The sequence below is a fragment of the Castor canadensis genome, chromosome 9, assembly GCF_047511655.1.
Source record: "Castor canadensis chromosome 9, mCasCan1.hap1v2, whole genome shotgun sequence".
In the NCBI taxonomy this organism is placed as follows: domain Eukaryota; kingdom Metazoa; phylum Chordata; class Mammalia; order Rodentia; family Castoridae; genus Castor; species Castor canadensis.
Genome location: NC_133394.1, coordinates 18,260,257 through 18,286,389, shown reverse-complemented (window position 1 = coordinate 18,286,389; position 26,133 = coordinate 18,260,257). Strand labels below are relative to the sequence as shown.

Sequence of the window (26,133 nt, the reverse complement as noted above, 5' to 3'; positions counted from 1 at the left end):
CATTGTTGTATAAATGGAGCTTTACAAAGGAAAATCTATTAAATCTAGTAATTTGTTGTGTGTATTCCTTGTATAAATGTAGGTTCATTGTTTCTTATTTTTTCTATAATCTTTTTGTTGTGTTAAAAATCTACACATAACAGCACAGTTTTTATTGTTTATTCATTTATTCATATGTGCATACATTGTTTGAGCCATCTCTTACCCCCTACCCCCAGCCCCCTTCCCCCCACCCACCTCGCTTCCAGGCAGAATAGTTCTGCCCTCTTCTCCAATTTTGTTGAAGAGAAAACAAAAGAGATAATAAGAAAGACATAGCATTTTTGCTAGTTTGAGATAAAGATAGCTGTGCAGAGAGATTCTTGTTTCCTTGCACTTGTGTTTTACAATCCAAACTGGTTCATCTCTACCAGACCTCTTCACTATTTCCTGGTCACCTTCCATAGTGACCTCTGTCATTTTAAGGTTGCTATATTAACTCCTTGACAGTGGGCACATCAAATACTTTCAAGTTTTGGGTTTCCTACCTTTCCCAGTTCCTCCTGTATGTGTTCTCCCCTTAGGGTGTGACCCATGTCCAGTAATATTACTGCATTTGTTTTAGGTCTAAAGTCCACATATGAGGGAGAACATACGCTTTTTGACCTGAGCCTGGCTAACTTCAACAGCACATATTCCATGTACACATTTTGTTTTCCCTTTATGAAATAATGTGTTTTCAGGGAATAAGCGTACCTTTAGGGAAACATGTTTTTTCCCTTTTCTAAGTGGTGTTCAGCCCCTCCTCCCCCACACACACCTTTTTTTCTAATGTAAGCATGATTCTTCTAGACAAATAATCAAGGGACCCAGCCTCACTTTACTTCATTCTACGTTCTTGTCCTAAAGGAGTTGCAATCTTACAATATTTATGACTTGCTCTTTCACATTCACTTTCCTTCTTCGAAATTTCTTATGCATACTTGTGTTTTTGTTGCTTCTCACAATGACCTTGGTCATCTGCCATAACCTACAATTTTTTTTTTAATTTTCTCTTTATCAATATAGTGTGTATGGAAGGCTTATTGAAATGCTGTATATACAGGATATTATTGAGTATCTTCTAGGTGCTTAGATCAATTAATTATTTACAGAACATGTTGGTAATGCCAGTGTTCAACTAACATAGGTAATTTTTTTTTACTTTAAGTGTATTTTCAGTCTAGTTATAGAGGACTACCTTCTTGATGAACACTTGTGAGTCTGATTCTGTTGTTAGCATGTAGTTACAATTTCAAAACTGATCAAATTAATATCATCTGAATTCTCTCTTGTCATATTTTAAGAGGGATAAAGATCTACATATTACTGTCATAAATTAACATTTATATGCTGAATATATTTTATATTGATAGGTGCTTCATGATGTTCTCATGCATGTATAAGTATTGAAACAGAAATGATTACAAAGCATTTAAATTTCATTATTGCCAGATGCTGGTGGCTCACGCCTGTAATTCTGCCTACTCAGGAAGCAGAGATCAGGAGAATTGCAGTTTGAAGCCACCCGGCCAAATAGTTCATGAGATCCTACCTTGATGAAAAAAAAACCCATCACAAAAAAAGAGCTTGTGGAGTGACTCAAGGTGTAGGCCCTGAGTTCAAACTCCAGTACCAAAAAAAAAAAAATTCATTGTTAATCATAGAGGAAAAGTTTTCTTTCAGGACCCGCACTCTGTAAATGAGCATATGAAATATAAACACATAACCATCGCAAAGAAAATATTTTTCGGTTGTTCACCACCAGAAATAAATGTAACTGATGTTTTCATAGCTATATTTGTAGCTTTTAGTGTTAGATGGGTAACTTTATAAACTTAAATTTTTAAAAAGTTCTCTCTAGATGCTTGACTTGTTAAAATCCAGTTTTAACAAGTTGTAGCTAGATTCAGAGTTGTAGCTAGATAATCTCAGCTACAACTGTTTATAGCAGTTGTTTTTCGAACTCCTGGCAATAACTTAGAGAAAGGAGTTCATAAGTGAAACAAGTGTTACCTCTGGGAGATTAATACTAAAACTTGATATATACTACAACAAAAGCAATATAGTGTGAAATGTATTTAATAGATGCCTGAACCAAGAGTAACTATTCTGTCAGACTAAGAAGTTAGGAGAAGTTGAAGGAAGGCAAATATGGTGAATGTATAAAAATAGAACACTGAAATCTGTTGAAATGGTTCTATGGGGGGGGTGGTGAGAGAGAAAGATGGAGGAAGTGAATCTAATTTAGATATATTGTAAACACATATGTACGTGCCACAATGTATCCCCCTGTATAACTATAATATGCTAATAAAAATATAAAAAAACACCAACAAACAAAAAAAGTCAGTTTTCCAGTAAGGAAATCATGTCATATTCTGATTTCAAAAAATTATTTGTTTTAGTTGCTGTAATGTTCAACTTCCCAGACCCTGCAACAGTAAAGAAAGTAGTCAACTATCTACCTCGTGTTGGTGTTGGAACCAGTTTTGGATTACCTCAAACCAGGTACTGTTTTATGTGAGAAAAATGTGGTAATACTCTGCATCAGTATCCCCTTAATTACACCTATTTTGAAATGTATAACCTCTTTTAAACTTCATAGTAGTTGGTGATTATTATTGTTTTATGTTGTATTTTGAGTCAACTGAATTGTGATATATGTAGTACAATGTCCAACAGAGTACTTACCACCAAATAATCATTCAATAAAAGATTTTAAAACCTTCCTTAGCAATGTGTATGTGTGTATATAAGAGAAAGAGAGAGAGAGAGAGAGAGAGAGAGAGAGAGAGACACTTTTACTCAAATTAGAAAATGTTCTTTTAGCTTTTTAGTTTTGCCACTAAGAATGTATCATTACAATGTGATGCCACTGTACTCTCATCATAATGGAAAAATGGAGGTGACACCAAGTATTAGGTCAGATTTAGAACATCTTAAACTCATATACTGCTGCCCAAGAGTATGAATTAGTATTCTGTAAAACTCTTTGGAAACACCCAGTAAACCTGCACGCTGCATATCCTGTAATCCAGCTATTTTATTCCTAAATTAGTGGGAGGAATGAAACAATAAAGATGAAAGCAGAAATAATTGACCTAGAGGATGGAAAAACAATAGAAATGGTCAAAGAAACTAAGATTTGGGTTTTTTTTTTTTTAAAGATAAGCCAAATCAATAAGCCTTTAGCTAGACTAAGAAAAAAAAGACATTTGAACTGTATTAATTCTTAATCATATTAATTCTCTTCCAATCCATGAATATTAGATATCTTTCCATTTATTTGCATTTTCTTTAATTTCTTTATCAGTGTTCATAGTTTTCACTGTATAGCATCTCTCATAGTGTAGGCAGTTGGGACAGTGTAAACATATGGATCTCTTCACTGTATACCAGTTAGTTGACTATATTTAAATAGCACTGTCACTAATTATTTCTATTAATAGTGGAAACTTATAATTTACTTTTAGCATGCCTAATTTTGTATTGTTTTGAACTTATTTTTTCTGGCGGGGTGCTTGGGCCTCATGAATGCTAGTCAAGTTCTCTACCACTGCACTGTATCCCCAATCCTGAGCTGTTGATACTACAACTGCAGCAGTATGCAAAAATAGCAGTCAAGATGTTGGTGGGATCTATAGTCAGCCTGGGGCTACAAGACTTCCAGGTGTCCCTTAGCAGGAGCTCTTATCTCCACACAAGTCCACCCCTCATCTGCTTCTTAAGTGTCTATATGACTTGGAGCTGACTTGCGGAACTTGTGATCCAAGAGACATGAGGCAGAAGCCATATTACCCTTGAGAATAACATTCATCATTTTTTGCCACATTGTACTACTCATAAGTCAGTCACTAACTACAGCTCAGGCTTCAGGAGAAGGACATTAAGCATCAACTTTTGTAGCTCTACTTCCAGACCACCCCAGGTTACATCTTCTAAGTGAATTGGACAAAACCTTTCTGGATTAATGCAATAGTTGCTGTACTATTTACTACAGGGATGACTTTGACTCCATAATATTATAATTCAATGAATTTTAGGGTGAGAGTGTAGCTCAGTAGTAGAGCACTTGCCTAGCATGGAGAAGGCCTTGACTTCGATGGGGTGGTGGGGGAGCAGAGGGGAAAGGAGAGGAAAGGAGAATTTCAGTGTTCATTAGGTTGCAGCTCCATAAGAGCATAGATTTCCTTATCTTAATGAAAGTACCCTTTATTTTTATGAAAGTTTTATTCATTACCTACTATGTTATACCTGGGAGCTCTTTGTAATGTTTTCCCACAGTTAATAAAAGTCTTAGTTTATTAATCAGGCACTGAAGTAAATTTTAAACTGTTACAAAGTGCCAGGCACCCAGCAATGTACAAGATAATACCATTTTGTCCATATATACTGAAATAAATATGCAAGCCAAATAGCTGTGATAAGTGTGACAGGATGGATATAATTACAGTGTTATGATAGTGATTAGTGGATGTGTTTTCTTTGGATAAGGTGGTCAGGAATGTCTTCCTTTTGTGACTTAAGATTGATTTGAAAAACCAACTAAACTGAACAGTGTGTGCAAAGGCCCCAAAGCAAGGCAGGCAGAAGGAAATGTGGGAAGGCAAGCACCCATGGAAATCAAGCAATTTGGGAAGAGAGTGACAGGTAGGAGACAGGTAGGAGTCTATTGTCAAAGTCAGGGTGATGGTGATGATGATGATTATGATGACGATGATGTAATTGAAGGGAGGCATCCTTGGTTAGACATTTATAGGAAATTCAATTTCTAGTCAGAGTGGAGGGTTGATAAGAGAGGGAGTGGCTTCCACTGAGATTAGGAATGCTGGACAAGCCACGGCTGTGTCTATACCCTCTGTACTTGTGGCTTGGGTTGTGAGGAAGAGACAGATGGATGGAAAATGAGTGAAAATCCTGAGAGATGTCCAGTTGGAAACACTGAATGGGAAGTTAAATACAAGAAGCTATCTAGAATTTAGAATAAAGGTCTAGCCACTGGAGTCACCATCCTGTGGATGAAATTAGAAGCCATAGAGAGAAGGAGTTTATTTGAGGAGGGATTTCTACAGTAATTAAGACCAATAAGGTGATTTTACAAAGGTTGGATAAAAAAAAAAATAGGACATCTTTCCCACCTGCTTCCTCAGCTTAACCAAACCAACAAAAACAAGAGTGGCTCAAAAGACTAGAAATCTATGAAAATGTCATGCCACGGGGCAGTATTTAAAGACCACCAGATCTGATGAGAAATCCAGAAGGTTGGACTGGAACTGTCCACTGCACTTAGCAGCCTCAGGTTTTGACTGCCACGGACTGAATGCTGTGGATTTTCTACGGTGTCAACAGGCTGTACTTGGCAAGTAGAGTCTGAGTTTTGCTGGAGTTCATGAACTGCGTTTTTGGTTTAGAGGTAGTAGCACTGCACTCAGCGCCATTCAAACCAAAACATAGGGCTTTTCAGCCAGCTGACATGAGATGGTAAAGATGCTGTGCTAAATACTGACCCACCCCTGATGGCAAATGGCAGGGGAGTTAGTCCTACTGTTCTTTTCCTACCGGTGGCTCCTTTTAGCCCGGTGTGTTCTCACACTCCATTGGCATGTACAGTGCAAATGTATGCTGGTGTTATGCAGTAACAATTGGCATAAGCCCAAAGGCTGCACTCACAATGTCATTTCAGTTTTCCCACCTCACAGTGAGTTTCGCTCAACTGTATCACTTGAATTCAGACACTCCCCCACCCCCACCCACTGACCCACACACACAGGAGCACTATCCAAGCAGTTTAGCACATTTATATTAGGGGTTACATCTGCTACCGCTGGAAAAGAAGTAGATGAGGCTGCATGGCTGGAACAATGGGAAGGCTTCCTCACCACCCCCTTTAATTTCTTCTTCCAGGGTTGCATCACTATCTTCCCTATGTGTATCGTAGCTTCTAGATAGGGCCTGGTTTGGGAGCCTCTTTCTTTTTGTCCTCATGCATGCCGCCATGGTTCTGCAGTGCTGTTCTTAGTGCTTTGGGCATTCTTGTGCCTAGCAATTTCAGTGATTTTGTGCTTCTATCCAATAAAACTATAACATTAAAATTTATAGGATATGACTAAAGTAGTCTCAGTAGAAATTTATAGCCTTAAACATCTATCTCTGAAATACAAAAATTCCTTACACCAGTAACTTAAACTACAATCTTTTAGAAAACTGAAAATACGATCAAGTTAAAACCAAAGTAGGAAAGAGTGAATAATGATGATTATAGCAGAAATAAGTGAAATAAAAACAGTAAAGGTCATCACTGGAATAAAAGTTGATTCTTAAAAAAAGATTAATAACATTGACAGACTTTAGCCAAACATGAAAAAAAGAATAGATGATAGTAAATCATAAATGAATGTCAAGCATCACTGCTGAGCAAACTGAAATTGAAAGGATTTGAAATCATTAGCAATTTTAAGCAACCATTAGACAACTTAAATGATACTAACAAATTCATAGAAAACAGAATCGCCAAAACTGGTTCAATAAGAAATTAAATCGGAATGACTTATGACAAGTAAAGAAATTGAATTGTTAGTTTAAAAAAAATCAATCCATAAAGAAAAGCGCAGGCCCACATGTCTGTACTAGTAAACTCTATCAAATAATTAGGTAGAAATTATATTAGGTCTTCACAAACTCAACACAGAGGAGGACAAAACATTGACCTTCTATAAGGCCAGCATCACCTCAATCCCAGTGCCAAAGGCATCACAAGAAACAAGAAAAACTATAGGCCAGGTTCCCTTGTGAACAGAGACACAAAAATCCTTGACAAAGTTTAATATACTGAGTTAAGCAGTATATGGAAATAAGTATAAAATGCCTTATTGGTTTTATCATAATGCAAATTATTCTAAATATGAAAATCAATGTATAGTGCTTAATAGAATAAAGGACAAAAACCACTGATCATATCAATAGCAAAGACAGAATCCAACACACATTCATGATTAAAATTCTCAAGTGATTAGAAATAGTAAGAATTACTACTAAATGATAAAAATCATCTATAGAAAAAAAAAAACAAACCCATAGTATACATCATTTTTACTTTTGGAAGACTGGGTCCCTTCCCCCTAAATCTGGGAAGGTAAAAATGTCCAGCGTCCTTACACTTCTACTCAGTGTGACATTGAAGATTGCTGCCTGTGCAACAGGGAGAGGAAAGAGTGGAATGAAGGAGAAATGAAGTCATCCAGAAGAGAACAAAAGAAAAAAGTGATCATTCCTAGATCACAAAGGAAGTATAATATTTGCATAATGAACTATAAAACATTTATAAGAGAATTTAAAAAGGGATTCAATAAATGGTGACATTCCTTGTTTGTGGGTCAGAAGACTTAATATTGTTTAGATGACAGTTCTCCCACTAGAATCTTAGGCCAGAGGGGAACCGACTTTGGGGAGTCCCAGCAAATCAGGTTCAGCCATTAGTTCCAAAAGAAAACACAAAAAAGTCATGGTGAATTAGGAAAGGAATTTTATTTGGTGAAGCTGTACCAGGAAGACAAAGGGACCAGCATCTTCAGCCCTGTCTTTATGGGTACAGGCATGAGCTTTAGGTTTAACTAGAGGAAGATTTGGGGCAAGGGGCTAGAGGTATGTATAAGTAAGCCATCCTAGTCACACTGTGGTCTGGTTGATCATCATCTCATGTCTGGTCTGCAAGGTCCTGGAGGCATACTTATGGCTTAAGGGGGCAGTTCTGTCCCCATGCTCAGATGATTGCTCCTGTTTAGGGGCTCAGCCTGAGTTCTGTCATGGGATAATTGCTCCTCCTTAAGGGGTCAGTCACATCAGGGGGTGATTTGCTTACAATTCTCACTGTTCCTGGCAGTTTTAGGACAATGATTAGAGACTTGTAGGTGCCATTCTGAGGATCTGGAACAGGACATTGTCAAAGCTGGTGGTTGACAAGCTATTGATTGTGATGTCTCTGCAAATCTTGAAAATACCTTAGTTCCTCTTATCTTGGTGCCTTCATTCTCAAGGGGGAGGATTATGAGCCTTAGATGAAAACTCCTTAAATGATTACCATGCCTTTTTGCAGTGTTGAGCAGGAATCTGACCCAAAGTTTTAATTTAGTAAAGGAGATGCATATGAAATGAAAGCAGAGATACAAAGCTTTTATCCTGTCGTAGTTATTCATTTGGTGTCTGAAGCCCAAGTGAGGAGTCCATGCTTTTAGCAAAAGCAGCCTCCAAATTCCTATTATGTTTGTGCAATGATAGGCATATAAATCAATGGAACAAAGTTGGAAATACTGAAATAAATACTTGCGTTTATAGTCTGCTGTTTTTCAATACAATGAGGAAAAGAGAGTCTTTAAAACAGGAATGCTTAATAATGAGATATTCAAATGTTAAAAAAACTTAGATGCTAACTACTACATGCTATTCATAAAAATTAACTCAAAATATTTCATAGGATATGAATGAAGAAGCTAAAACTATAAAATGTGTAAAAGAAGACATAGGAGAAAACCTTTGCGATATTGGGATAGGCACACAGTTCTTAGATCTGACACTGAAAGATCTGTGAAAAAAAAAATGGAGAAATTGGATTTAATCACAATTCAAAACTTGTGTGCTTTAAAGTATACCACAACCTGGGAGAATATTTGCAAGTCATATATCTGATAAAGCAATTGTATTAGGACTCTCCAGAGAAAAATAACTAATATATATGCACGAAAATGTAAGAGATTTACTATGGGAATGAACTCATGTGATCATGGAAGCTGAGGAGTCCTATGACATGCAAGCGACAAGCTGGATATTCTCGTAAGCCAGTGGTGTAGTTCCAAGTCCAGTGGAGCCAATGGCCAGGCCTATGCCCTAGAGGCCTGAGAATTGGGGTGGGGAGGATAGAAGACAGAGGACCAGGAACTCCAGTGTCCAGAGGCCCTAGATAGAGGGTAAGAGACAAGGGATTTAACCCTTTCTCCTTTGTGTTCTGTTCAGACCTCAAATCGACAGCTGCCCATCCACATTGGATGGCCATCTGTTTCAGTCTCCTGAGTTCAAATGCTCATCTCCCTGGACCAGCTTCATGGGCAGGTCCAGATATATATCAGCTTCTCTGGCTGTGTCTGGGTATACTTTAACTCAGTCAAGTTGACAGATAAAATTAACCCTCACAGACTCATATCCAGAATGAATAAAGAACTCCTACAACTCAATAAGTAATGACAGACAACCTAATTAATGGGAGAAAAGATTTAAATGGCAATTCACCAAAGACATCGTACCAATGACTAGTAACCATAGAAGATGCTCAGCAATAGACCTACACCAACATGGTGCTCCACACTCACCAGGACAGCTGTGCTAACAACATGCACAGCAGCAGTGTTGACAAGGATGTGCAGATTCATTCATACATTGCTTTTGGGAATGGACAGTGATGCCATGACTTTGGAACATAATTTGATAGTTTCACACAAAAAAATTCAAATAAAACTCAACATGCAAATCCACTGCTAAGAATCTACTCAGAAGAAATGAAAACATACGTTCATACAAAGATAGGTATGTCAGTGTTCATGATAACATCATCCACGATAGCCAAAAACTGAAGCAATTTAAATGTTCATCAACAAGGTTAAAATGCAGTAAATTTTATATATATAGTGGGATACTATGCAGCAGTGAAAAAAGAATGAACTACTGATGCCCACTATCATATTGTCGAACCTCAAAACATCATGGTTAGTTGGCGAACTCTGACACAGAACACCAAACAATGTGTGATTTATCTGAAATGCCCAGAAAAGGCAGGTTCAGAGAGACAGGAAGGTGGGCTGGTGGCTACTTTGAGCTGGATGGGGATTAACTGTAAGTAGGCATAAGGAAAGAGGACTGTGGTGATGGAAATATTCTAAAGTAGATTGTGGCAGTGATGTACAACTCTAGAAATTCTTTTTCAAAAGTCATTGAAGTGTGCTCACAGTGTTTAAATTCTGTGGGTGTGAACTGTACCTCCCCAAGTGTCAGGCTTTGAACTCAGGGCTTTGTGCCTCCTAGGCAGGTGCTGCACCTCTTGAGACTTACACCTCACTCTTTTTTGCTTTTTAGTTATTGTTTAGATAGGATATCACATCTTTGCTTAGGGCCAACCTCAGATCATGATTCTCCTACCCATGCCTCCTGAGTAGCTGAGATTACAGGCACGTGCCACCATACCTAGCTTGTTGGCTGAGATAGGGGTTTTGCTAGATTTTTTTTACCTGACTTGCCTTGAACCACCATCCTACTGATCTTTGTCTCTCTAGTAGTTGGAATTACAGGCATGAGCCTCTGCTCCCAGACCAATTAACTCTTTTAAAGAAATAGTTGCCTTGTCCTTGGTAAGAAGAACTGTGACAGCCCACATTTCTTAGACTCTCATTTCTTTAACTTGGTTTTCTAATAAATTTATAAAAAATTCTGAGTGGTTTCTCTTACCTGTATCCCACCCATAAATCATTTAGAGACCTCTTTCACCTTGTTTCAAAGGATGTAAAAATATAATATTTAAATTTATAATGTGTGAGTGTTTTATCTTTTAAGAGGTGAGTTTTAAAATTGATAAAGACGTGAATATAGTTTTACATGCATTTTTCCAGGAGTTATTATCACGCTGCTTTAATCAGCCTTTTTGAACCTGGGTATTATAATGGCATGTAATGACAGCTTACCTGAATGATGGGAGAGGCATAATAGGCCTGTGCCTAGTCCACAGCACTTGTTAACTGTTAAATGTAGATTGAGATATCGCTAGTACTCATTAGCCTAACATGAATAGAACTTCGGAATTACACATTTCATTGTGAATATTGAATAAGCACAGAAAATTGATGATTTATCATTGTAATATAATTGCTCTTTAAATTTCAGTTGATTTCACATTGAATTCTTGTGATTCTCTGCAGGCGCATTTCCTTAGCTAGTCCACGGCAGCTTTTTAAAGCTTCCAACATGACCCACAGGTGGCAACACAGAGAGATTTCCAATTTTGAGTACTTGATGTTTCTCAACACAATCGCAGGTAATCTTAATGCACACACTGACATTTAAAATAATAAATTACAATTGTGGTATGATTAGGTCATTTTAGATACTGGCGTAAGTAGCTTATTTTTGTTGCTAGTAGAATATCTTATAAAAGTAGGTTAATAAAGGAGTTTCTAGCTTTGTATATGAACAGTTGGATACTTGAGAAATGAAAAGCATGAATAGTAAAACCTTTTTCCAAAAGGGAGAAAATGAGAATTTATAATTATTTAATATAGTAAGAATTGGCTTCTTGTGAAATGGTAGAAATGAGAACATACGAAAATTTAAGAACCTATAATAACTTAGGAATGTTATATGATGAAAAAGGAAATACAACATGGATAAAATAAAACTGTGGGTAAAATATTAAACAAACTAATATTTACATTATGACCAAAATGACTCTCTGAAGACTAAATGGCCCTTCACCAGGTCTGTACTCATGTAACATCATTGAAAATCATGCATTGAAATTGTTCTTTGAAAGAGAATAAAGAATAGAAATATCTTATTATTTTCCATTTGTGCCAACTAGAATAAAGAAAACATTTGTAAGACATTTGAGATTCATTTCAACAAATGGACACAGTTTGTATTTGAGGCACAGAAGACATACAAAGAGAATAAGGCATGTTGTTTAATTTCAGGGAAGTTATTTTACAAACAAATCTGAGTTCAAGTTGAGTATCCCTTATCTGAAGTGCTTGGGAAGTAGAGAGAGAAAAGAATGAGTGGTCCTAGAGTTTTTAGATGTAGTGGGAGGAGAATGGAGGTAAATCAAATGTCTTCGGAGGCAAGGGTGAAGAGAAACAGGAAGTCATTGTCACCTGTGGCAAGTGTTACAGAAAGGTAAGGGAGAATTGCATACAGGACATGCCTTGGGTTTGGCATTTGGGAACTTACTGGGACTCATTTTCAAAGCAAGCAGAAAAGGTTGATTATAGGGACTGAATGAAGGTGAAATGGGATCTTCAGATGTAGTATGCAGGAGGCCCTAGGTTTAATCTCCATCAATCCTCTCCTATCCCCAAAAGAGCACTTATTTGGGGCAGGCTTTCAAGTAATAAAAAAAAATAGTCAAGTAAGTGCATTTTGACAGATCATAAACTTTAGGACCAGAATATCTGAATTTGAATATGGTTTGACCATTACTAGCCATGTGGTTTGAGGTAAGTTTGCTAAACTTTTGCATCTTGATTTTTCCTCAATAAAATGGAGGTGATTTCACAGGGTTATTGCAAAGATCAAATGAAATAATTACTTGCAGAAAAACAATGAGTGACACTCAAAAAGTCTTAGTTGTTCTTGTCTTAGTATATTATATTACACAATTTATTTACCTTTCATTTTTTATTGAAAAGTAACGGTGACCTTTTTCCCCCTACCAGGACGGGGTTACAATGACTTAAATCAGTACCCTGTGTTTCCCTGGGTCATCACCAATTATGAGTCAGAAGAACTAGATCTTACCTTGCCCAGCAACTTCAGAGATTTGTCTAAGGTAACTTCTCACAAGTCATCTGAAATGCAGCTGTCTTGCCTATAAAATAAATTTGATTGACTTTATTTTCACATAATTTAAAAAACGTTTAAGTATAGTTTTACCTTTAATATATTTACCTTTCAATATTCTCAATCTTAAATTTGAAAATCTTATATTAATAATACAAGGGGATTTCTCTGTGATAATTTTGTACATTTGTATAGTGTACCTCCCCCATTATACTTCCATTCCCCCTTTTTCAGTGTCTCCTCTTCCTTATTCTTCCTTCTTCTTTCTTCTGTCATCATCATAATCAATCCCACCACCACCACCACCATCATTTTAGGTCAGGTTCCACAAATGAGCAAGAACATGCCTTTTGAGTTTAGCTTCTCTCACTCACCATGATGATCTCCAGTTCCATCCATTTTCCTGCAAGTGACATAATTTCATTTTTCATTATAGCTGAATAATATTCTATGGTCTCTCTGTGTGTGTACACATACACACACACACACATATATCTCCATATAATGCACTCTTCATTCATCAGTTGTTGGCCACCTCTGCTGTTTCCACATTTTGGCTGTTGTAAAAAGAGCTACGATAATCATGGGTGTGCAGGTATCTCTCATATATTGATATACCCTCCTTCGGATATATGCCCAAGAGTGGTATGGCAGAGTCATAAGGTAAATCTATTTTTAGTTTTTCAAGGAGCTTCCATTACTGATTTCCATGGTGGTTTACATTCCCACCAATAGTATAAAAGGGTTCCTGTTTCCCTACCTGCTTGCCAGCATTTGTTATTTTTTGTTTTCTTGACAATTGCCAGTCTGACTGGGTAAGACGGAATCTCAATGTGGACTGGCATTTCTTTCATAGCCAAGGATGCTGAACATTGTTTCGTGTATTTACTAGTCATTTGTGTTTCTTCTGAGAACTGTCTGTTCAGTTCATTTGCCCATTTATTAATTGGATTATTTTGTTCTTTTGCTGTTTAGTTTTTTTGAGCTTTTTGTATATCGTGGATGTTAATCCCTTATGTGTTGAATAGCTGGTGAATATTTTCTCCCATTCTTTGGGCTATCTCTTGATTTCTGGTAAACTTTAATTTGATGCAGCCCCACTTGTCAATTTTTACTCTTTCTTCCTAGACAATTGAAGTCCTATTTAGAAAATAATTACCTATGCCTATATGTTCCAGAGTTTTACTTATTTTTTTTACTGTAGTCGTTTGAATACTTCAGAACTTACATACAGATCTTTGGTCGATTTAGAGTTGATTTTTGTACAGAGTGAGAGATAGGGGTCTAGTTTCAGTCTTCTGCTTGTAGACAGCCTGTTTTCCTAGCACCATTTGTTGAAGAGGCTGTCTTTTCTCCAATGTCTGTTTTTTGCAATAGTTGTGTGATTTTATTTTTAGGTCCTCTATTCCCTCCTATTGGTCTTAATGTCTGTTTTTAGTCCAATACCATGCTGTTTTTTGTTGTTGTTTTGGTATTTTTAGCTATGGCTTTGTAGTATAATTTGAAGTCTGGTATTGTGTTACCTCCAGCATTGCTCTTTTTCCTCAAGATTGTTTTTGATATTTGGGGGTTTTTATGTTTCACTATGAAATTTGGGTTTGCTTTTTCTATTTCCATGAAGAACAACATTGGGATTTTGATGAGCACTGCATTCAATCTGTAGATTGCTTTTGGTGGTATAGCTATTTTCACAATGTTCTGCCAGTCTATGAACATGGGTGGTCTTTCTGTCTTTCTGGTGTCTTTGATTTCTTTCTTCAAGGTTTTATAGTTTTCATTGTAGAGGTCTTATGGAAGGTATGGTTTCTGTCCCATCGCTAGGTCTGCCAGTCTGTTGGAGAGGCTACCTGGTTTACCTTGGGGTGGAGGCTTTTGGCTTCCCCTTATCTTTGGTGAGCCAGGGCTGGAGCTGCAAACTGTTTCTTAATTTACTCTGTTGCCTTTCTGTTTTGTTGTATTTTTCAGCTGTCTGCCCCTCTCTTGTGGCTCTCGGTGCTCGTCCTCTCTTTTGCTCTCTTCTAAATACAGTCTATCCTTTGTGATCCAGACTCTTCTCATTCACGGAGTCTAATAGAGAAAGCTATCGTCTCCCACCATTTTCTCGAATTTTTCATGATAAATTTGGTCATTAAAAATCATATTTAATTTTCCATATATACTCAAGAAGACATTATCTTCCATTGTTACCTTTTTCTAAGGATATTGATAGTTGATAAAAACATGGGCTGTCCTGTTACATTAAGACAAATAGTCCTGCACACTCCACGTGCTCTTTGTGTTACCTCTTGTCCTTCTCTGATCCATTCCTTATGGCAAGAATGTGGATCCTCTTTAAATCTAATTTAAAATTATGTACCTACCATGCTCAAACTCTTCTTGACTTATCATTGAAAGCAGAATGGGTCCCAATTTAGAGCTCTGCTTCATCTCTGTACTTTGCAAATGACTGATCCTTGTCACTTCCTCATCGAAAATTACTGTCTCCCTTCCTTCCCTGAGATCCCACTAGCTGTTTCTTTCAGAGCTTCAACCATATGGTACATTTTTACATATTTTTATGCCATTGTTTTGGTCTTTCTTGTCTCCCTCACTAAGTTCCTTAATAGTAGGATTCTTGCTCCTCATTATTTCCCCCTGCCTCACACAAAACCAGCTGCTCAATAAATGTGTGAAATCTTCTCAGAATGAAGATGTCTTGCTCTTACTACTGACTTCCTCCAAGAATATATGTAGTCCTTCCCTTTTCTAGTTCACCATAGGCCATAGTGAAGTATTTAACTAGAGGTCTACTGAGTACCTGGTCATAGAGGAAGTGCCAAGTGCTGGGTGATTTCAGTATCAGTCAGAGGCTTGTTGCCTAGTTTCTGCAGTCCCCAACATGACAGTTTCCTCCAGAGAACCAGGGCCTCATTTTCCTGACATCAGAGAGAGGTTGTTCCATTTTAGGCTATACCCTTTGTTGCCCTGCTATGATTGTCATTGGGAATGTTTGTGAGTAATTCCTATTTTCTGTTCACAGGATATGTATGATCTGTGCACACAGTTCAGACAAATAGTGGGCACTGTTGATGTCACTGCAAAGATTGACATTTTCCTCATGATGAACTGTTTCATGATTTATAACTGCATCTTCTATTGGTCTCCATGACCATTTCTGCTTGTTTTCTGATTCCAAAATATCTCACATTCACCTCTCATGCTTTTGCTATATCTCTTCCCTTTATGTAGGAATTTGAACTCCCATGATACTGTTCATAGACTTTTATTGTAATACTTCTGTTGGTAATTTGTTACCATTTTAACATTTTCTTGAGGTAGGGGTATAGCCCAGTGGTAGAATGCTTGCCTAGCTTGTCTGAGGCCCTGGGTATAACCCCAGCAGCACAAAAAACAAAAACAGAAATTTCTTTTTCTGTGTTCTCTGTTAAGGGAAATCATTGCTTAAAAAATAAATAAATAAAATGGAAAATCTTATGTATATGTTTTTACTCTATAAAATTTTACTGGAATCTGTAGAACTCTCTAGTCTGATAAATGAAAACTGTTAGTTGAGCCATGCTGTGAGTCAATAATAAAATAGTATAATTCCTTAATCCACTGGCTATTCTGATCTACTCTCCATTGTTTGCATAAAAGTAAAAATCTCACTTTTCATGAATTAGTTAGAATGGAAAGTTTGCTTTGCAAAATGAATGGTGGGCTGGGATGTAGCTCGGTGGTACAGCACTTGCCTAGCATGCGTGAGGCCCTGGGTTCGATCCCAGCACCAAAAAAGAAAAGACAAAAAAAACCCCAAAAAACTTCTCTCCTCAAAATGAATGACATGTAAATAAATTCTGGAGAATATTTACTCTGTGTAAATTCTGGAGTTCTACAGGAATTTCCTCCTGTCTTATAAGTGAGTCCTTCAGTTTGAACTTCTGTTCAAGCAAGTGGCTTACTAAGAATTTTTTTTGTATCAGGGCCTGGCAGTTCACACCTATAACCCAGTATTTAGGAGACTGAGATAAGGAGGATTGCAAGTTTGAGGCCAGCCTAGGCTACATAGCAAGATCTTTTCTCAACAACAAGTGAACAAAAACAAATCTTCAGATAATTTCTTCGGAAGTCTCTTTAAGATGCACTGGGTGAATGGCAAACTGAATTCAACAACACATCAAAAAGATTATTCACCACGACCAAGTAGGCTTCATCCCAGGAATGCAGGGGTGGTTCAACATACGAAAATCAATAAATGTAATAAACCACATTAACAGAAGCAAAGACAAAAACCACTTGATCATCTCGATAGATGCAGAAAAAGCCTTTGATAAGATCCAACACCATTTCATGATAAAAGCTCTAAGAAAACTAGGAATAGAAGGAAAGTACCTCAACATTATAAAAGCTATATATGACAAACCTACAGCCAGCATTATACTTAACGGAGAAAAACTGATACCATTCCCTCTAAAATCAGGAACCAGACAAGGATGCCCACTATCTCCACTCCTATTCAACATAGTACTGGAATTCCTAGCCAGAGCAATTAGGCAAGAAGAAGGAATAAAAGGAATACAAATAGGTAAAGAAACTGTCAAAATACCCCTATCTGCAGATGACATGATCCTATACCTTAAAGACCCAAAACACTCTACTCAGAAGCTTCTAGACATCATCAATAGCTACAGCAAGGTAGCAGGATATAAAATCAACATAGAAAAATCATTAGCATTTCTATACACTAATAATGAGCAAACTGAAAAAGAATACATGAAAATAATTCCATTTACAATAGCCTCAAAAAAAATCAAATACCTAGGTGTAAACCTAACAAAAGATGTGAAAGACCTCTATAAGGAAAACTATACACTTCTGAAGAAAGAGATTGAGGAAGACTATAGAAAGTGGAGAGATCTCCCATGCTCATGGATTGGTAGAATCAACATAGTAAAAATGTCTATACTCCCTAAAGTAATCTACATGTTTAATGCAATTCCCATCAAAATTCCAATGACATTCATTAAAGAGATCAAAAAATCTACCATGAAATTTATATGGAAACACAGGAAGCCACAAATAGCCAAGGCAATACTCAGTCAAAAGAACAATGCAGGAGGTATCACAATACCTGACTTCAAACTATATTACAAAGCAGTAGCAATAAAAACAGCATGGTACTGGCACAAAAACAGACATGAAGACCAGTGGAACAGAATAGAGGACCCAGATATGAAGCCACAAAACTATAACCAACTTGTCTTTGACAAAGGCGCTAAAAATATACGATGGAGAAATAGCAGCCTCTTCAACAAAAACTGCTGGGAAAACTGGTTAGCAGTCTGCAAAAAACTGAAACTAGATCCATGTATATCACCCTCTACCAAGATTAACTCAAAATGGATCAAGGATCTTAATATAGAACACAAACTCTAAAGATGAGACAGGAAAGAGTAGGAAATACTCTGGAATTAGTAGGTATAGGTAAGAACTTTCTCAACGAAACCCTAGCAGCACAGCAACTAAGAGATAGCATAGATAAATGGGACCTCATAAAACTAAAAAGCTTCTGTTCATCAAAAGAAATGGTCTCTAAACTGAAGAGAACACCCACGGAGTGGGAGAAAATATTTGCCACCTATACATCAGACAAAGGACTGATAACCAGAATATATAGGGAACTTAAAAAACTAAATTCTCCCAAAACTAATGAACCAATAAAGAAATGGGCAAGTGAACTAAACAGAACTTTCTCAAAAGAAGAAATTCAAATGGCCAAAAAACACATGAAAAAATGCTCACCATCTCTAGCAATAAAGGAAATGCAAATTAAAACCACACTAAGATTCCACCTCACCCCTGTTAGAATAGCCATCATTAGCAACACCACCAACAACAGGTGTTGGCGAGGATGCAGGGAAAAAGGAACCCTCTTACACTGCTGGTGGGAATGTAGACTAGTACAACCACTCTGGAAAAAAATTTGGAGGCTACTTAAAAAGCTAAATATTGATCTACCATTTGATCCAGCAATACCACTCTTGGGGATATACCCAAAAGACTGTGACACAGGTTACTCCAGAGGCACCTGCACACCCATGTTTATTGCACTATTCACAATAGCCAAGTTATGGAAACAGCCAAGATGCCCCACCACTGATGAATGGATCAAGAAAATGTGGTATCTATACACAATGGAATTTTATGCAGCCATGAAGACCGAAATGTTATCATTCGCTGGTAAATGGATGGAATTGGAGAACATCATTCTGAGTGAGGTTAGCCTGGTCCAAAAGACCAAAAATCATATGCTCTCCCTCATATGTGGACATTAGATCAAGGGCAAACACAACAATGGGATTGGACTTTGAGCACATGATAAAAGCGAGAGCACACAAGGGAGGGATGAGGATAGGTAAGACACCTAAAAAACTAGCTAGCATTTGTTGCCCTTAACGCAGAGAAACTAAAGCAGATACCTTAAAAGCAACTGAGGCCAATAGGAAAAGGGGACCAGGAACTAGAGAAAAGGTTAGATCAAAAAGAATTAACCTAGAAGGTAACACACATGCACAGGAAATCAATGTGAGTCAATGCCCTGTATAGCTATCCTTATCTCAACCAACAAAAACCCTTGTTTCTTCCTATTATTGCTTATACTCTCTCTACAACAAAATTAGAAATAAGGGCAAAATAGTTTCTGCTGGGTATTGAGGGGTGGGGGGGAGAGGGAGGGGGCGGAGTGGGTGGTAAGGGAGGGGGTGGGGGCAGGAAGGAGAAATGACCCAAACCTTGTATGCACATATGAATATAAAATTAAAAAAAAAAAAAAAGATGCACTGGGTGTAACTGGGTTTTGGGCTATGCCCTTGTGTCTGTCCACATGAAACAGCAACTAAGTGGTGACAAATGAGAGGCTCTTTGTCTGTTTCTTCTGAGGCTACATTTCACTCATGTGTTGCCGTTGCACCTGAACAAAGCTCGTATAACCCTAATGCTCACACCCACCCCTATTTCTTGCTGACTACCTTCATTATCTCCCATCATCTTTGTTCTCTATGCCTCTAAAACCTGATGGTCAGAAGAAAGTCTCCAGATCCAAAGCAAGTGAGTAATGTAGACTTGCGTGATCTTGTTATGAATACTCATTGAAGTGATACCAGAAAAGTCTGCCATAGATATTTGCAGCTAAACAGAATTCTTTATGGAAATTGAATCTTAGTTATATGGTATAGCCAATTCTAAGGTACTTTCCAATTAATTTTGTTGGTGGGTACAATATTTTAACTAATGCCTTTATAACTTTTTTACATATAATAAGATTTTTTATGACCCACTGAGTGATCAATAGTCATTTTTATTTTTTATTTTCTTACATTAAAAGTGAAAAGCAGGACAGCAAACCAAAACAAAAGTCATTATCTTATAAGTCTTCACCCTTATCTAATCATATCTGATAAACAATGACATAGGAAATATCATTTGTGTGATTCAGTATCTTTATTTGTAGTGATATCCATATTTATATTTTGAGTGATTTTATGAAATACTTGTACTTTTGGCTGAAAAAGAATATTTATAAAAAGTGCTTTCATTAAGAACTGAAGTGTATGTAGTACAGTAGGGAACAGTAGCATCATTAGTAGGTGCAGGAACAAGTACAAAGTTCTAACACTCAACCACGTGTCTTATAACTCTTATCTCCTCTCCTATAAAGCAACAGTAGTTCACATGTTACCAAAGTCATCAAAGTTGATGAGAATGGAATTCTACTAGTACTAATTGCTTTCATTAACTATTGATGACAAAAGTGAGTTTGTAATTAACTACTTTATTTTAAGTGAAATAATCAAGCACATCAGATATTTGAAAATTCTACTTTATACATATAAAACCGTGATTGTTTGCTTAAAAGTATCTCATTCTTTTTTACTAGTAAATTCTGCCAAAATGTTTACAATGTAATTCAGCTTTCAAACATTTGTTCATACACATGCTTTCAGGAATATATCTCATATATAAATAAACTGGATCCGTACAAATAATGATTATAATAGAATTGTATTAAAATTTCTCCCACAGTATACATTTGGCAAACATTACTATTTGTTTAAATAAACTTGTGAAATCATGGAAAATATTGTGTGCAAAGCTTAATTTAGAACATAAGCAGATCTTGTCCCATTCTTAAGTAGATAATGTAGCCTGACTGGCTTTAAAATGTATTGAATTATTTATGCATATTTATGTCCATTTAATTTCCCCAATGCTGGTTTTCAGAGGAGTTTTAGTGCTTTGATACAGAGCTATAATTTTATTTGGTAATCTTTTCCATGTTTCACAGGAAATTTTCTTTCTTAAACTGAATTAATGCAGTCAGCACCTTTCCTCCTAATAATTTTTCAGACTATTCTTTAAGAACAGAAAAAAAAATAATGGAGCAATGTGAAAAGTGTCTTCTTAGAAGTATAAAATTTTATTCTCTGTACATTATCTTCTTATAATGCTTATAAATTAGTTTTGTTATGTTGAGATCAAATTCACTTTAATTAGAACAAATGATTGGAAATTTCATCTTCTGTATTGAAAAAGTCCTCACTTAGCATAGTTATTTAATTTATTCTTTCAAGGCTGAAGAAAAAGTAAGGGTCAGTTTTGAAGTCAGTTCCCCTCCTCCCCTTCATTCCTAGTTGTTTTATCACTAGTCTGAAATTCTGACTGCTGAGAAGACAAATTTAACCCATGCATAGGATTTGGAGTGACATTCATCTATGTTTGATTTTATATTTAGACAACCTCCTTGGAAGTGATAATCAACATTTTCTTTTTGTCTTTCCTTTGTAAGAAATTATAGCTAGTGCAGGAATATATCATACCATAATGTCATACATAAAAGAAAATTATGATGGCTGGATTTTTTAGTATCAGAAGTTTTTTTATAGCTTTTGAAGATTTTCTTTCCAACTATGATTCTTAGTTTTCTTCACTCTACTTTGGAAGGTGATTTAAAGTAACTTCTTACTGTGAATTTTGACCCAGGATGTTTGGATGGCACTGCAGCGTGTGCCACCTTCTACTTTGGGCATATTTGCTGAGTCTGTTTTGATGTTGCTTTATCAAGGTGCCTTTCACTTCTCCTGAAATTCATGATCAGATACAACCAGCATTCTACTTCTTGAAAAGGAAGCTTTTCCAAAATAGCTCTCTTTTGTTTTTGCCCCATTTGTGATCCATTACTTTTTAAATTAAGCCTCTTTTACAAACAACAACAAAAATATAGTTGTTTGGTTAAAACTAGAAAATCCCTGATATTAATGCTCATTTGCTTTTTTATTTATTGGTTGTTAAATGAGGGCCATTATGTGCCTAGGACTCTTTGGTTTTTGGAGATGTGAAAGAATAAAATCAAATAGTTACAATCTTTGTTAAAAAAACAAATAAACAAGATTAGGGGATAAAGCAAGAATGGCTCAGATGCCAGCAAACCTTTTATTTTTAATAAAAGAATTCAGTTTTTTAAAATGAAGGAAAATACTGAAGAGACTTTGAGGTAGAAAGCAAAGAAAAACTCATTTTTCATCTTTAGAGTGCAAAACCCCACATGATCTGTAACTTCAACCACAATGCAGGGACAAGAGAGTACTTGGTTGTGATACCCTCATCCCTACCTCCCAGGAGGAAATTTAAAGCAAAATCATAAATGTTGGCCCAGGCTTTATGAAATCACATTGGTTTTGTATACCTTTTATAACTAAGTCACAGGGCTGTACTGTTCACATGCTGTAACCTACCAGGCTCCATTTCCCACACCAGTTCAGAATGTTTCTAAAGAATAAACTCTTGAGAAAACTAAAGAGAACTGGATGGCAAGGCTACACTGAAGTGACTTACTCATGGCTCCAAGGCTACTGTTGTCCTTAGTATTAGTCTCTCTCTTCCTCTGTCTTTCTGTGTTTAAAGGAAACATAGCTAATTTCTCTTTCTATTGCCCTCTCTTTTTCTGTGTGTCTCTTTCTCCCCCATCTATCCCCCATTTATCTCCTACCATTTGTCTGTGTATTTTTGTATGTGAGATATTCTCTCTAACACACATTTAATACACAGTGAGCATCTGACCTGGAACTGACTGCGACGTTGACTGCTGCTGATCAGACAGCAGTTCTTTATCTCTCTAAGCTTTAAGTGCTGTTTCTGACGAATGCCAGTCCTTTTAGTCTGCTCTGTAACAGATACACCAGGAATCAATATACCATCTAGATGTCACAGAGGAAAAGGAATACTCTTTCTGGGGGTGGGGAATTACTGTTTAAATATGATAGGTACTATTGCTTTTGTTTCTCTATTTATTGGGCTTCAATAAAACCAAAGGAATTCAAGCTTTAAAAAAGGAAGAGATCTTATGATAGCACAACAGTAAAATAATGGATCTTAAATTGTTTAAGTATAATGCAGAGAAGGGAACTAAAAGTTATACCATACTAGATTGTATTTAGGGTTTTTATATTGGCTAACAAAATATATTTTAAAATATTTTACTCTTGGCATTAAACAGGAATGCTGCTATATTCCACATTGATTTTAGGGATTATAGCATGAATTACATTCCATGACCTTTAGGAGTTGTAGTTTAATCAACACAAAAATGACACCAAGAATGTTCAGCATGTATTTGTGGGATTCTGAGGCAAACCCTACTGGGTACTTTCCACTGTAACAAATATTACATATACTGTCTCCTTCACAACCCTCAGCAACCCTGAAAGTAATGTGCAATTATCTTTATTTTATAGATTAGGAATCTGGGTTTTGGTAGATGAAGGAACTCTCCAGGGTGGTAATTTTTTTTCAGGTGGTAATCCTAGGATTTAATGTCAGATTCAACCCCGTCATTGAACTGGTAGACTCTAGGAATAAGCAGAAAGACTATTTTAGATTGAATATCTGCCTTAATATGTACTTCTGAAATCCAGCTACCCTCCCCTGCACATTGACTAAAGGCAGGAGCTTTACTTTTTGGAAAAATAAAAAAAGCTTTCCAGAAAGAAGTTCTGATCTGAGAACACTAAGCGCAGCAGAGGGAGGGTCTAAGGTAGAGCCCCAAGCGTTGAGTTCTGAGCAGTGATAGCCCTCAGCCCCCTGGTGCCCCTGTGGTACCAGACTCTGCAGCCAGGCTTATTCTGACTCTGCCCTTGAGGCATTATTGTATCACTCTTCCAACATACTATCTGGCCCAAGAGAAAAGACCTGAGAAATGCTACGTCCAGGGTTTCCTCTCAGAGCCCACCTGGTTTTTTTCCATGAAGCCCACCAGGCTTATGCTACTGCTGTACTCTGTGTACTTCAGACAGCTGTTCAGGGCCTCATTCTTAAAAAGTGAGGTGCAACTTTTGTAAATGCCAATGTACCTTCACTCGGCAGAACAGTAAAAAAAAGTGAGGTGCAGCCAAATGTCAGCAAATAAAGGTAACAAAGGCTAAAGGAAATAGAAAGAAACTAGCAGCAGAGAGCCTTAAAAAACGACAGAAGAAGCCTTAAGAAACAAAAAGACCTAGGAAAAGTGCCCTCAGAGAGATAAAGCATTACACTAAAAGAACATGAAAGTGATGCTATTTGAAATGAAAAACTATGAAACAAGAAAAGAGCAGCGGTAAAACCTATAGAATTGGAAGGTGAGTGCAGAATCCACAAAGAATAGTGACATGGCATAGATAGAAAGCATCCTGGGAGGTACATTTGGGCCAGAGCAGGGAGTCTTGGAATCGTAGACCTCACTCACTCTGCTTCCAGCAATAAGAGCAACTTTTCAAAAATCGTTTCATTGAGGAGATCCTGTGTAGCCAACTGCTACTTTTTCTATAACCCTCAAGAAATTTTTCATGGGTACGCTGACTTTCTTAAACTTTAAATTGTTACTTGTTCAGTGTGGTATACTAGTTTAAAATACGGCTATGCCACTCTTTCCTCAGAATTTAATACTAAATTTAGTGGGGTATGAATATGTGTGTGTGTCTCTGTGCGTGTGTGTGTGTAGGCACACAAATACATGGATTTGTGCTATGAAGAATCTGGAAGCTTTGTTTTTAAAACAACAATTAATATAAGTTATACTATGAGACAGTGTTTCTAAATTTACATCTACTAAACATAACTACCACGTGTGTACCACATTTGGTTTCTACTAGAAGTTTTCTACTAGTGGAAGTTTTTGAATGACTCTAACAGAGGTTAACCCAACACTTAATTTAAGCAATCTCCACTGACATTGTTTTTGTAACATTAGTCAGGAAATGATAAACCGAACCAACTGAAATAGATTGTGGTTAATATTACTGTCAGGGTGGTGAATAATCCTGACATACACCAGCAACATACTGCTAGTCAGTAATTCTTCTCAGCTAGGTATTTATTCTCTAATCATGCTAAGTTACTGTGGTGCAGAGTGACATTTTTTATTATTTATAACTGAATTGTTTTATTTATGTATCATTACTAGTTTTATGTCATAATGCTTTCTGTTTTCTGAGTTTAGTGGTTAGTGTACAAACTCAGATTCAGAGTGGGAAATACCTACCATGAATTTACTTTAAAAATGTTTTCAAAATACCTGGGAAATGTTTAAATTTTTTTTAAGTTTAATAATACCATACTTATGATTTCAGGCTAGAGTATTTTTTTATTATAAATATTAAATTTAGAAGAGGGATATTTTTTAAACCTGCTTATTATATTTGTAACTTTTAAAATATTCTTTATATCACGATCTCATTCTTTTATTTTCTGTGATTTTTCAAATGTGTGTTTTTAGTAATGTAATAAACAATCTTTTATTTTTATGTCCAAATTCCTGTCCATTTTTTAATTTTCAAAATCCAATGGTTTGAATAAGCATGTTTACTAAGTACTTACTGGACACCGTTTTTGTACATTATTCTGAAGAATTGTCCCAGAAACAAAAATGAATGAAATAGTCCCTATTTTTAAATAGTTCTTTGTAATGGAATATATGTTTAAAACTTTTATAGAAGAATGACTGGAAAACACATTTTTCAACTTATTTTTTAGGTTCTCATACTTTCATAAAAGGAAGTTTTAAAAATGCGAGTCCACGGTTTGTAATTTGAACCATTTTCTTGAAAGTAGGAAAGGACAAATTCTGTAAACAGATTTATGTTATCACTGGCTCAGTGTAAAAACCAGACAAACAACTAATTGGTAACATTTTTTTTAATGCAAGAAGAAAAGAAGATCATTAGTTTTATTGGAAATAGATCCTGGTAAGCTATATTAAGTGAATAATAATATTCATATAATATAATATATTAAATGAATTATAAATGAATAATCTTGGCGCTCTTGTCAGAAGTCAGTTGGTTATGTATGTATAGGTTTGTTTCTAAACTATGTTCTGCTCATTTGCCATTGTGTCTAGACTTGTATCAGTGTCAAGCTATCTTGGTTATTGTAGTTTTATAGCAAGTCGTAAAATCGAGTTATATGAATTCCCCAATTATATTCTTTTTTGAAATTGGCAATTCTAGGTCT

At 36.4% G+C, this 26,133-nt stretch overlaps 1 protein-coding gene across 7 annotated transcripts in view; it reads left to right on the top strand.

Annotated features, from left to right (window-relative positions):
• Lrba (LPS responsive beige-like anchor protein) overlaps nt 1-26,133 on the top strand; it is a 615,537-nt gene that overhangs the window by 416,738 nt on the left and 172,666 nt on the right. For all 7 annotated transcript variants that reach the window (XM_074041265.1, XM_074041269.1, XM_074041267.1 and 4 more), the window contains 3 exons: nt 2,427-2,529; nt 10,977-11,092; nt 12,489-12,601. In XM_074041265.1, coding sequence (XP_073897366.1) covers nt 2,427-2,529; nt 10,977-11,092; nt 12,489-12,601 — 332 coding nt within the window. The remainder of the gene's footprint in view (nt 1-2,426; nt 2,530-10,976; nt 11,093-12,488; nt 12,602-26,133) is intronic.